We start from the raw sequence: 13,561 nt of genomic DNA on the forward strand, positions 1-13,561 counted from the left end.
CTGGGTATTTATCAAAAGAAATAGAAAACACTCAAAAATGTATCTGTACCCCAATGAATACTGCAGCATTATTTATAATAACCAAGATATGGAAGCAACCTAAATATCCATCGATGAATGAGTGGATTAAAAAAATGTGTGTGTGTGTGTGTGTGTGTGTGTGTGTGTGTGTGTGTGTAATGAAATATTATACAGCCATAAAAAATGAAGTCTTACCATTTGTGACAACAAATGGATGGACCTTGAGGGTATTATGCTAAGTAAAATAAGTCAGGCAATGGAACAAAACATCATATGATTTCATTTACATGTGGAATCTAAAAAACAAACAAACAAAAATACACCCCCCCCATCAAAAAAACAAACAAACAAAAAAACAAGCTTATGGATACAAAGCACAGACTGGTAACCTAAGGCAAAGAAAGAGTTTAGTGAAATGAGAAAAGGAAGTTAAAAAGTACAAACTCCCAGCTATAAAACAAGTCATGGGGATTAATTATGTTGTATCGTATATTTTAAAGTTGCTAAGAGAGTAGATCTTAAAAGTTTTCATCACAAGAAAATAATTTATAACTACGTATGGTGATGGATATTAACTAGACTTATTCTGGTGATCATCTCACAATATATATAAAAATCAAATAAAAGTAAAATGTAAAAATGAAAACAGAATTATAACTACACAGAAAAATAATACAAGAAAAATTTCAACTGTCAAAGAGTTTAGATATAAGTATTGAAGTGTATAGTTAATGCCATGTATACCCTTGTTGCCTCATGAGACTGAATTAAGAAAATTCTTTGCATAATCTGGAAAATCTTGTATTTCTAGTATATGGTTCTTAGCATCATGCAAGAAGCTTCTAAGAAAGTTTCAGGGCCCAGATTTATTTGAATATAGAATCAGTGACATGACCCACTTTCCCCATATCATAAACAGAAGAGAAAAGGGAGATAGAAAGATAGCTGTGTCATTATGGGGGGTGGGGGATTAAAATTACTCATTTTCTTCTGCTTATGTGCCAGGTTGTATAGCTGTCCTTAATAGTAGCTGGGTAATAACTGTGGAGTAATAGCTAGTATTTTTTAAAGAGAAGACTCTGAATTCGGCTTATGTAGCAAAGGTGGCATTTTTTTAATGTTATCATTGCATAGACTGGGAGTGAATTTTAAAACTCTTTCAGACATCAGAGTGTCTATAGCAGTGCTGTTCAAGGGAATTTTTGTAATGATGGACATGTTCTATAATTCTGCACTGTCCAATATAGTAACCCCTAATCATATATGACTATACAACACTTAAAATTTGGTTCGTGTGACTAAAGAACTGAATTTGATTTATTCAATTTTTTCTTCTATTTTCAATTTTGCATTTTGAAGTATTTATAAATTCCCAGGAATTTGAAAAGATTAGATAGATAGATGATAGATAGATGATAGATAGATAGATAGATAGATAGATAGATAGATAGATAGATAGATAATATAGATAGATAGATGCAACCTTAATCCAATCTTCCCCAATGCTAACATCTTGCATAAGTTAGTACAATCACATAATCAGGAAACTGACATTAGTAAAATCCAGCAGTCATGCATGTACTGTGTGTGTATGTGTGTAAGTTATAGGCAATTATATCACATGTGTAACTTCATTTCATTACTACCACAATTGAGGCACAGAACACAAGGTTCTCTTGTATTAACCCAATATCACCCATCCCATCTGTAATGGTAATTATCCCTAAATAACTCTTAGATGATAATCACTAACCTGTTCTCAATCTCTCTCTCTATATATATTTTAATTTCAAGAATGTTATCTAAATGGAATTATACAGTATGCACCATCTGAGACAGGTATTTTTCACTCAGCATATTTTCCTTGGGGTTCATCCAAGTTACTGTATCTATTTATTGCTGAGTAGTGTTCTATGGTATAGATGTATCACAAGTACCATTTATCCAAATGAAGGATATTTGGGTAATTTCTATTACAAATAAACCTGGTATAAATATTTGAGTACAGGTTTTTGGGTAAAGGTAAATTTTCATTTCTCTGGGATAAATGTCCAAGAATAAAATTACTGGGTCCTATAATAAATCTATTTCTGGTTTTAAAAGAAATTGTCAAACAATTTTCCAATTTTATTTCATCTTAAATACATCTAAATTACATCTAAATCTGGAACTAACATCATACTTGATGGTGAAAGACTGAAAGTTTTTCTTCTAAGATCAGGAACAAAGATGTCACTTTTGCCACTTCTACTCAACATAGTACTAGAAGTCCTAGAAAAATTAAGTAAGAAAAGGAAATAAAAGGCATCCAGATTGGAAAAGAATAAGTAAAATAATCTTTGTTTACTTACAACATGATCTTCTATGTAGAGAACCCTAAAGATTCTCATATGAAAATCAGGTGTATTTCTATATACTAACAAAGAACTATTGAAAGAGAAATTAAGAAAGCAATCCCATTTGAAATAGCGTTAAAGAAGATGAAGTACTTAGGAATAAACTTAACCAAGGAGGCAAAAGACTTGTATACTGAAAACTACATAATGTTGATGAAAGAAATTAACACACAAATAAATGGAAAGGCACCCCATGGTGTACATGGATTAGAAAATCTAATATTACTAAGATCTCAATACTATCCAAAACAATCAATGCAACTTCTATAAATATCCCAATGGCATTTTTTTTTATTTGCCAAAATAGACAAATCCATCCTAAACTTCATATGGATTCTCAAGACAGCCCGAACAGCCAAAACAATCTTGAAAAAGAACTAAGTTAGAGGCCTCACACTCCTTGATTTCAAGTCTTATTACAAAGCTATGGTAATCAAGAGTGTACTACTGGCATAAGGACAGACCTATAAACCAATGGAACAAAATAGAGACCAGAAATAAACCCTCATGCACATAGTGAAATAACTTTCAACAAGAATGTCATGACTATTTAACAAGAAAAGGACAGTGTTTTCAATAAACGAAATTGGGAAAGCTGGATACTACATGCAAAAGAATGAAGTAAGATCCTTATACCATATACAGAATTTAACTTGAAATGGATAAAAGGCCTTAACACAAGAACTAAATTATAAATATCTCAGAAGAAAATATAAGGGAAAAGTTTCATAACATTAGACTTGGCAATGATGTCTTAGATATGACACCAAGAACAGAGGCAATAAAAAAAAGTAGATAAATTTGACCATATCAAAAATTTAAAAACTTCTGTGCATCAAAAGACACAATAGAGTAAAAAGGCAACCTACAAAATTGGAAAAAATATCTGCAAATCATATATCTGACATGAGATTAATGTCTAGAACACATAAAAACTCCTACAATTCAACATTAAAACTCAATCAACTTGATTTAAAAAATGAGCAAAGGACTTGAATAGACATTACTCCAAAGAAAATATACAGTGGCAATCAGCAGATGAAAAGATGTTCAACATCACTAATCATTAAAGAAATGCAAATCAATGGGATACCGTCTCACACTTATTAAGATGGCTACTATAAAAAACAAACAAAAATTTTTTTTAAAAAAGCAAAAAATAAGAACTGTTGACGAGTATTTGAGAAAGTTGGGACCTTTGTGCACTGTATGAGAAGGTAAAATGGTGCAACTACTATGGAAAACATTATTGTGATTCCTAAAAGAGGAAACATGCAATTACCATATGACTAACAATTCCAGTTCTGGGTATATACTCCAAAGGATTGAAAGCAGGATCTCAAAGAGATATTTAAACACCCATGTTCACCACAGCATTATTCACAAAAGCCAAAATGTATACTCAATTCAAGTGTCCACAATAAATGAATGGAAAAACAAAATATGATATATACATATACAATGAAATATTAGCCTTAAAAAGGAATTAAAGTCTGACACAAGCTATGATATGGTTAAACCTTGAGAACATTATACTAAATAAAATAAGCCAGTCACAAAGAGACAAATACTATATGTTTCCACTTCTATGAGATACTTAAAGTAGTCGAATTCGCAGATGAAAAGAAGGGTGGTTTCCAGGGGCTGAGTGGAGAGTGGAATGGGGATTTAACATTCAGTGGTACAAAGTTTTTCTTGGAAATAAGAAAATTTTCTAGCTATGGATGGTGGTGACAGTTGCACAGCAATATGAATGTACTTAGTGCCACAGAACAGTATATTTAAAATGGTTAAAATGGTAAATTTTATTGCATATATTTTTTACCATAATAAAAACCAATTTAAACATGTGGCTAGTGGCTACTCTACTGAACAGCACAAGTCTAAATGATCCACAGTCATCTGAATAATGTGAAGTAGGCACAAAAACAAACAAAAAAAATGGCCAATAGAAAAAAATCTATTTATCATCCATCCATCCAGCCAGCCAGCCATCATCAATACGCACATACATATCAGGCCCAGAAAAGACAAGTTCAAAAGTTTGAGTCTTCCTTTCAGTGGAAGACAATGTTGATAAAGGGAATGGCCCAATGGCTGTAGCTCCATCTCAAAATACTGGCTTACACCTTCTGTGTTTTTCTACCATAGACCAGATTCTCTGTTTTGGGTGTTTTAAAAGTTGCTTTGAGGAATCGTGTGGTCTTAAATATGGAAACCATCATATTGTTCCATCTGGAACATGTTTTTTTTGTTTTATTGGAAAGAACATCAAGCTGTAGAATTGGCTCTAATATATAGATTTGTGTAACTTCTGCCTTTTGGTAATAGGTGATACTTATACAAGGGTCAATATTTGGAAGCTCTTCCAGAAGGTAGTAAATACCACACACGCACAAAAAAAGTCATGGAAAACTATTATTATATCACCACTATCTACAACTGACTGACAATTCATATTTATTTCATGAAAAGGTAATAGGTATTAATGTGAAAAATCAATGTGTTAGTACATTCTGTTAATGTACTTAATACACAGAATTCTTAAATTCTGAGTTAAACCAAGTTCAAAAGGTTTATTTGCTATAGCTCTCTCAATACCTCTAACTTGTCAGTATATAACATGACTCTCTAATAATTACAGTATGTAAGGAGTGTGTTTGCAAATGCACTGAATCATAGAAACCTCTTTTCAGAACCAGGATTCCATAAAACATGCTTGGGAAATATCACTTTCACAAATCAGCTGAAGCAGTATAAAGACAGCATAGTTGAAAAAGTCGAATAAATCTGGGGATTATGAGGAATCAATTGTGAGTGCAGGGCCATGATTTGAACTATTCAAGGAAGTAACATTTATATCAGGGCCTTGAAGCTGAAGTACAGATATGTACAAAATTGATAAAGAAGTCTAAGGGTCCATAAATGTATACTGTAGAGAGCAAATTCAAGATTTTTATTTTATTCTATGAAAAGAGGAGCTAGTGAAAGTGTTGGTGCAAAGGGAGCTGAATGATTGCACTTTAATAACCAGATGTGGTGTGGCCTGGACCGAGTAAAGAATTGGAACTGAAATACCACTTAAGCGATACCTAAGCTGAGGTACTGAGTGTCTGAACTAAAGCAAGAATACAGTTTGAGAGAAGTGAGGCGATCACATGATGTTTGAGGCCACTACTCAGTATTTTACAGTTGAGTGGTCTCTAAAAGTTTTTTCTTCGCTTGACTCTGTTCTTTTCAAGATCAGAACTTATGGTTATTCTCAAAAGACAGCTTTGTCCCTTGCTGTATAATTAAACGTGGGTTTCTTTCCTGAGCTGCTGCCATCTCCACACCTTTTGTTATTGGAACACAACACTAGCATGCGCTGCTTATTTCCCCAAATGACATGAGAATTATGGATCGCCCTATGCATGACAGTGCTTCTGCCATTGCCCATGAGATGGAAGTCAAGAACTGAACAGGAAAAAAGACATGAGGCATAATCAATTTTATCCTCCATGAAGAAGTTATTACACAAATAATGAGGCAGAACCTCTCCAATTTTAATAATAATGGTGTGGATATCATTGAGATTACTGAATCAAATTAATAACTGAGCTACTAAGAATAAAATAACAAGATAATAAATGCAAGAGTATTTCTGCATCCAAATGCCATTTAAACATATGATTTGAGAAGGGTAGCCAAGTCCCAATTTCTTTAAATAAGACATAATCGTACATAAGAGTTATTAGAGGCATAGAACTGAAATTATTTTTCCTTCAAGCGGAAAATTCAAGGGCAATAATAATAATGCATGTGACCAAGTGCAGTGAACTTAGGTGAGAGTCCACAAAGAAAGGCTCAAGTCAGCTACCTCTTTGTAAAGGAAGAGGCTCTGCAGATGAAGGCAGCAGCAAAACCTCAGCTTTGAGTGTCCCATTTCCAATTCACACCTTTTCTCTGGTCATTACTTACTTACTCCTCCCTTTACCCTCTCAAATGGCCACAAAACTACTCATCAGGCAGTGAGAAAAATGATCATCAGTAGCATTCCAGACATTTCATTATTCAAATTAGCAAAAAATTATTGTATGAAATCCCTAGGAAATTGAAGTGGCCTTCTTTTCACTTTTAAAACTATACTTTGACTAATAGAAAATCTGTCTTATTTAACATCTAACAAGATCTCAAATATCTCTTCCTTGACCACTAATATGTATGTTGTAGATTAGTATAAAGTGTTTTCCTGATCTAAACTAGCAACATGACTTGAATCATTATTCACTTTAAACTAATGAGAATATTTGTTCAAGTGATGCTATTAATGGCTTGTATAATATCCATCAGATAAAGTACTAATACAATGTTGAAAGCAAGTAAATTAAGTCGTCGCAGGCCTTGAAAAGCAAGCTGCCATGATAGCATGATTTGTAGGAAATTTAGGCTTAAATAGTAGCTCAGACTATTTTTTCCCACTGTTATTGTGTGTATGTGTGTGCGCGTGTGCGTCTGTGTGAAATAAATCTGTGAAGCTAAGACTAAATTTACAAATTTGAGCTTCTAATGAATGCAATGACATTTAAAAGTCTCAAAGGTCACCCTCATAATAGTAAAATCATTCCAGTGAATTGAAAAACAATTTAAAAATATTCGGAGAAAGGGCCAACCAATGTCAGTAGTTCATACTGGTCAGAGGCAAAGGGTAAGGGGGATGAAACAGAGATATTCCATATTTTATCGTAACTGATAATCAATTGCAGACTTTTCTTATTAGAAGCATTCAACAATCATTAAAAAAATGTCAGCCATAGGTGATGTTTGACATTGCCATATATCTTACATAACATATACCATGAGGAAACATGAAAACATGTTTGCTCATGTGTGTTTATATGTGTCTTGTTTCCAGGAAAAAAAAATCTACAATGTTAGCTTTTATTTGCATGGAAGTATAATTTACAGACACATTACCTCTTTGGAATTTAAAACTCTTCTGTAAAGTTTATAAGAGAAGTATTTATTTCCCTATTTTGCAAAAAATAAAGACAGTAATACCAAAATCACCTGGTATTCAGAATCAAAATCCAGGGATCTTTTCACTGAACTTTGCTTTGCCTTGGCTTGATCTCTGTGCGGTAGGAAGGACAGAAATGTTACCTTCCTTTAAAGAGGAGACTAAAATACAATGGCAAAAAAAGCCATTAAAAAAACCCAGATAAAGAAAAGGTTCCTGACAAAATTATGACTGGTCACTTAATTATTAAAAGCACTGCTCAAAGCAAAAGGGAATAAAATATATACAGTTTTTAATTAACCAGTCAAAATTATGGAATCAGATTAGAGGCCAAATTATAATAGGCAAAAAAATTATGGAATCAGATTGTTGAACCGGATTCTTTGAATATAAGAGTAAAAATGAGCTGAAATTAATGCTAGAACATGGGCTAACATTAAGACCTATTACATGTATATGTGCACACACATATGTATAAATATTTTTTCTAAGGGGATATTAATAAATCATTCACTTTATCTTCAGAATAATATTTAAATACATTGCAAAACAGAGCAGACCAAAAATGAGTCACCCGATCCCCAGGGGTTTGATTTTATGACAGTACAGATAATTAAAACAATAATAATCACAAAAATGAATCTGTTCCCAACCAAAAAAGACCTATCTGCTAAGTATTAGGTTCAGATCATTTTGACTTACACATGTAAATTTTATAATACCAGTACCTTGCTATTAGGTAGTATTATAATTTTTCAGCAAGCTTTCACATGCTAATATACACTGTTATGCTTATGGGTTTAATGAAAAAATTTCCATCTCCCTGTCTGTGGGCCTCACCTTGTGAAATCTGTCATTTCCATCATGATCATACACATCTGCTTGGCCAGCACGATTATGTCATTGCCGCTGTCGTCCCATTTGGCCACTTCAGCATCCAGCTTGCTTTTCTCTTGGTGGAATATCTCCACCTGCTCAGCTATTTTTGCCTTCTCCTCCTGTGGTAGTTGTGCCATGATGGCCTGCGTGGGTTATAGAAAAGTGTGACTAATGGTGACAAAGGAAGTACAGACAGTAGGTTGACTCTGCCTCCAGTAAATGGCAAAACTAGACCCTGACAAGATTTATAGGCTGCCCCACCATTCTGGTTTTCTCCATTCCCGGGAAGGCAAAACAGAAACATCTGATAAGGTCCCCAAATTCCCACCCCTACTCCCACATACAAAAAATTATAGAGATCCAAAGGTCCATGCACACTGACAGTAACAGAACTTCTATGTTGCTTTGATGATATATGTTTGCTCAAAAGAATCTATTCTTGACAATTTTTATATTTGGTGTCAGGAAACTTTTACTAGATGAAAGAATGTACCTCTTTCAACACCAAAATATATTCAGAAAAGGGAAAAAAAAATCTGTCACTGAGGAATTTAAACACTATCTGAGCATCCAAGTGGGGTAGGGATACTTTCTATGAGTATAATGAAGGAGTCCATGGATAGATGCCAAACAAAAACCTCTATCCAGGGCATTTCGGGGATAGCATACCTATCACAGCCTTCCTCTACCACTTCTATGGAAATCCTGGGATGACCACGGCTCTCTGTAGAGCCTATGAGTGTGTAGATAGAGACATCGTAATGGGATAAAATAGAAGATTAGAAAGCAAAGGCTGACTATCTAGTAGTTGCTAGGTAAGGGAATGTAGAACAGAAGTACAGTTGATTCTTATTTTTCAGATTCTTTTTTTTGTTTGTTTTCAAATTTGCCTACTCTCTAAAATTTACTTACAAGCCCAAATCAATACCTGTGGTGCTTTCAAGTCATTCACAGACATGCACAGAGTTGCAGAAAATGACACCTGACATACGGTTCCCTGGTGAGGAACTCATACCATAAACAAGTGTCCTTCCTGTGGTATATTGAGTGCCACATTTTCTACATTTTTGTACTTTCTTTGGTGATAGTTCTGGAGTGCTGCCTAGTGTTCCTAAGCACAAGAAGACCGTGATGTGCCTTATGGAGAAAATACATGTATTAGATAAGCTTCATTCCAGGCATGAGTTAGAGTGTTCCTGGCCGTGTGTACTTAATGGAATTGAATCAAAACAATAAAATAAGGTATCTAAACAGAAACCTTAAACAAGAAATTCATTAACAAGATTATGTATGATTGATTGAAGGAAATGTTGAGACTAGCAGCTCTCAGGAACCTAACTCTAAATTTCCCGTAGGAGCAATGATTCAGTAGTTACTAATTAAATGTTCATGGTGACTTTATAGAACATAAGTACCACGAATAAGGAGAATCAACTGTATTTGTTAAAAGCCGTTTATGTAGCAGCCCGTTGGTGAAATGTTTGCTATCATCTCAATCTCATTGCATCCTCACAGAATCATGTGCAACCTGCTTCACAGAAGGAACATGGGATAAGAATGTCATCTCATATCCCTCTGGGTCTGGGATACATGTATTCTCCAGAAGAGAAATCAAGAGAGCAGGATTTGGGGGACCTACAGCTTTTGCAAAAGACAAGTAAAATAACACACAAAAAATGCTTGTTTCCTAATTGTAAACCTCCTCCCAATGTGAGTGAATTGTTTGAAGGAGAGGTAGCTGATGCCTAATAGAAATATCAGTGGTTGTAAGCTCAGAAAAATTGGACTCAACCAGCCTCTGTCACTGCCTGGGTTAAGACCTCATTGCTACTAGATCACATCCTTAACATCTTCAGATAAAAGAATAGTAAAAAAATTACCTCAAAATGTTGCAGTGTACAGCAAATGAAATAATAAATGTGTTAACTGTTTTGTTCAAAAAAGCATGTAAGAGGTTACAGTTAACATTATCTTATCATTTCTGTATTAGTTTTCTAGCTACTCCTCTAACTTATTACTTAGTTGCCATCAAAGAGAAGAGATGGGCCCAGAGTCCATGTGACTATCTATAAATAAATTGACACGATTCCTTGAGTAGAGACATATATACAGGGTACTATGCTAACAGGCTTATATGTGTCAAAAAACTTAATCTACTTATTCTATAAATTAATATGATTAACACCCCTATTTTATTAATGATGATAGCAACACCCAGAGAAGTCAATTAAATTCACAATATTATATAATTAATAAGCTGTAAAAATAGGATTTAAACCCAGGTTAGCTAATACTGTACTTAACCATAATGCACAACTGGTCCACTATGCATGAGTTTGCAGATTCGACACTGCACAGCAGTCCTGGCCCAGTGGAACAAGTATCACTAAAATCGTAAGCACTGTCCAGCAGGCTGAGCATCTTAGAGATATCATCTGCCCGGAGTAAGGGGTGTCATTGTCCAATGTACATAAAAGTGTCCTTGGACTAACAACCATGTCTACTAACTTCCCTGAATGCATGTATATGACTACATATAAATAGTATGTGAGTGTGTGTGTGCATGATGTATGTATATGTGTGTGTGAGTTTGTTTGTGAGTATACACAAATTACAATCCATATTTAAATAGGCAGACTGGTACAAATAGTATAGTTAAAGTATTTAAAATACTATATTTTAAAAAAATTAAAGTACTTTTAAAAACTATTTTAAAAGGTGGTTAATACATAAACGAATTTCTTATAAATTCACATATGCAATATTGTATTAATAACAAGGCACCTAGTCCAATGCATTTAAGATAGGCTTGGATTCACAGAAGTTGAATTCTGTGCATTTCTTCCCTGAAACGTCTCTGTTTACTGACCTAATGCTAGATTAACTTGTTCTCTTCAAACAAAATCGATCATCATGTTTTACTCAGATCTCACAAGTCCTAACTAGCATCATTGTAAAGCATTCACTAGGTCTTTCTCTTTAAAAGAATCTATAAACCTGCCCAGCAGACCTCCAGACTCTACATTCAAAACTCAGATGAAAAGTAATGAACTTTTCATCGTCCCAAAAGGGTTAATTTATACACTGAAGGGTGTACACTTCTCTGTGAAATGTATCACTTGAGTTTCAACTGTGCAGTCTAGCATTTGAATATTAACTGCCTTGCTCTTCTAATTTCTATTAACGCCCTACCTCTGACGTCTCTGAGCTAACTCAGAGTAGAGGCCTCAGCATCCTGCGTGAAATAACTCAATAAATATCTTCTGATTGCTTAAACATTTTTCTACTTTTTGCATCAACATAGTATGAGAGAAGTTTCTAGAACAGACAAACATTTTTAAGGGCACGATTCTGAAAAAATAAATAAAAAAAAAACTGGCCCCTTCAAAGCAGATTTGCAAAGAAAGGTGTTATTTTGATTTTAGGGGAGCTCAACCCGCATAATGCGTTTAATGGTGTGTGACTTGGGAGCACTTGTCGTTATATTTGCTTCTGCGTATGCAGCTACCGATGAGCCGACGTCTTTTCTTAAATATTTTTAAAATGCTCTTGGCTTTTAAAAATTCACAATTGACCTTTTCTGAAACTGGAATTTAAAAAAAGGTTATCTATAAACAGTAGATCACAAACTGCAAAATTTGCAAGTTAATCAAATTAAAATTCAACAAATGAGTTTTAATTAGGTCTTATCAATGTAACTCAGCAATTTGAAATGTTAACATATTAAAGCCGTTCTAGCTAGAAAAAAAAATTAGAGGCTGGTTACACTGAAATCAAGTTGAATATAAACTAAATAACATGCAATTGTTCCTTCCCTCAAACTAAGAGAACATGAGGAAAATTATTTTCATGGCTGAGAGGAAAGGGAAAAAATCAGCTTTTCTGTTTGTGTGATGTGATCACCTGGGGCAGTCCGAGAATTTCTGCTGCTTCTGTTCATGGTAGCCAAGCACAACTCTCCAGATTTTGATTTGGGGGCCCAAATTCGTGGCATCAGAGACCTGAATCTAGTTTCCTACCCTACCCACACCCCAGGTTCCCAGACTTTCCTCTCAAAAAAATCAACCATTTTTTTTTGTGTGTGATTGTTATAAACTCTACTTATTAAAGTACAGATCACGGATACAAGCCAACAACTATTCAACGCAGAATCTTTTCTTCAATCTAAATCTTAAGGAGCTTTCGATATAATTATTTTTTCAATCTCAAAGAGAAAAATGACTTTTGAAGTCTATGAGCCTCCAAACTGACAAGCATTGGTTTCTTAAACACAGAGCAAGAATCTAACATCAATGATTCAAGTAGAGGAATGTTTATGAATAATGAGTAAAAGTGCTAAAACTCAATGCACCTTCTGCTTACTTGGATTTAAAGGATAATAACTATAAGTTAAGGAGTGGGTCCTTTGACTTTTACCAGTTTCAGACTGTGAAGTGAATTGGAAAATTGAGGTAATTGTCCCATTGATTCAAGTAAAAACTTTCATGATTGCCTAAAACGTCCAGCTCTCTCCAGTTAAATTATTTGGCCATTCCTCTAATGGATAACTGTCTCATGCTACAAGTATCTTCATCATCTTCATCAACTTAACATTATGTGACAAATCCTGTGATACATTTTATTATGCAGTTCTCCAAAAGATATTACAAGGTCGCACACTCTATACATAAATGAAGAGATGAGGCAGGAAGAGGTTAAAAAAGATGTCCAAAAGTCACATAGTTTGGCCAAGTCCATATTTAAAATCAGGTCTGCATGACTCCAAATAATATATTCTATCACTGAGGTTAAGTGCCCAAGAGTTGTTGCTGACTAATTTTAACTATATTAATCTGGGAAGAAAGAGATTATAAGATGTCGAGGACCTAAAGGTCTAAAGCTCTGATCACTTCTATATTTTAAAAGACCAGAGTATGATTGTTCTCATTCTCTTTCTCTCTCTCTCCTTTTCTCTCTATCCCCATCCCTCTCATAAAATGTTGTAGAGAAGCAGTAGACAGGGACACAGAAAGGAAATAATACTCTAACTTCAGAATTTGAGAGTAATGTTGAAGTGCGTACTAGAAGCTTTCCTCTCACCTTAACCTCCTTTGAATTTAATATTTTCAGAGAGAAATGTCTGAATGAGAACACAGAATAAAACCATTAACATAGGAGGACTGGCTGCTGGAAAGAGCAACTGCCTCTGTCAAAAGCAACTTTTGCCTTCTTCACAATTCTGATCAAGTTAACACTTCTCTGGTCAAAAGTTCAACCATCTGTCATC

At 34.3% G+C, this 13,561-nt stretch overlaps 1 protein-coding gene across 6 annotated transcripts in view; it reads right to left on the reverse strand.

Moving 5' to 3' along the window:
* CTNNA2 (catenin alpha 2) overlaps positions 1 to 13,561 on the reverse strand; it is a 1,043,800-nt gene that overhangs the window by 51,104 nt on the left and 979,135 nt on the right. For all 6 annotated transcript variants that reach the window (XM_011358075.1, XM_011358074.1, XM_011358073.1 and 3 more), the window contains one exon: positions 8,257 to 8,438. In XM_011358075.1, coding sequence (XP_011356377.1) covers positions 8,257 to 8,438 — 182 coding nt within the window. The remainder of the gene's footprint in view (positions 1 to 8,256; positions 8,439 to 13,561) is intronic.

The sequence above is a fragment of the Pteropus vampyrus genome, unplaced genomic scaffold (genome assembly GCF_000151845.1).
Source record: "Pteropus vampyrus isolate Shadow unplaced genomic scaffold, Pvam_2.0 Scaffold37, whole genome shotgun sequence".
In the NCBI taxonomy this organism is placed as follows: Eukaryota; Metazoa; Chordata; class Mammalia; order Chiroptera; family Pteropodidae; genus Pteropus; species Pteropus vampyrus.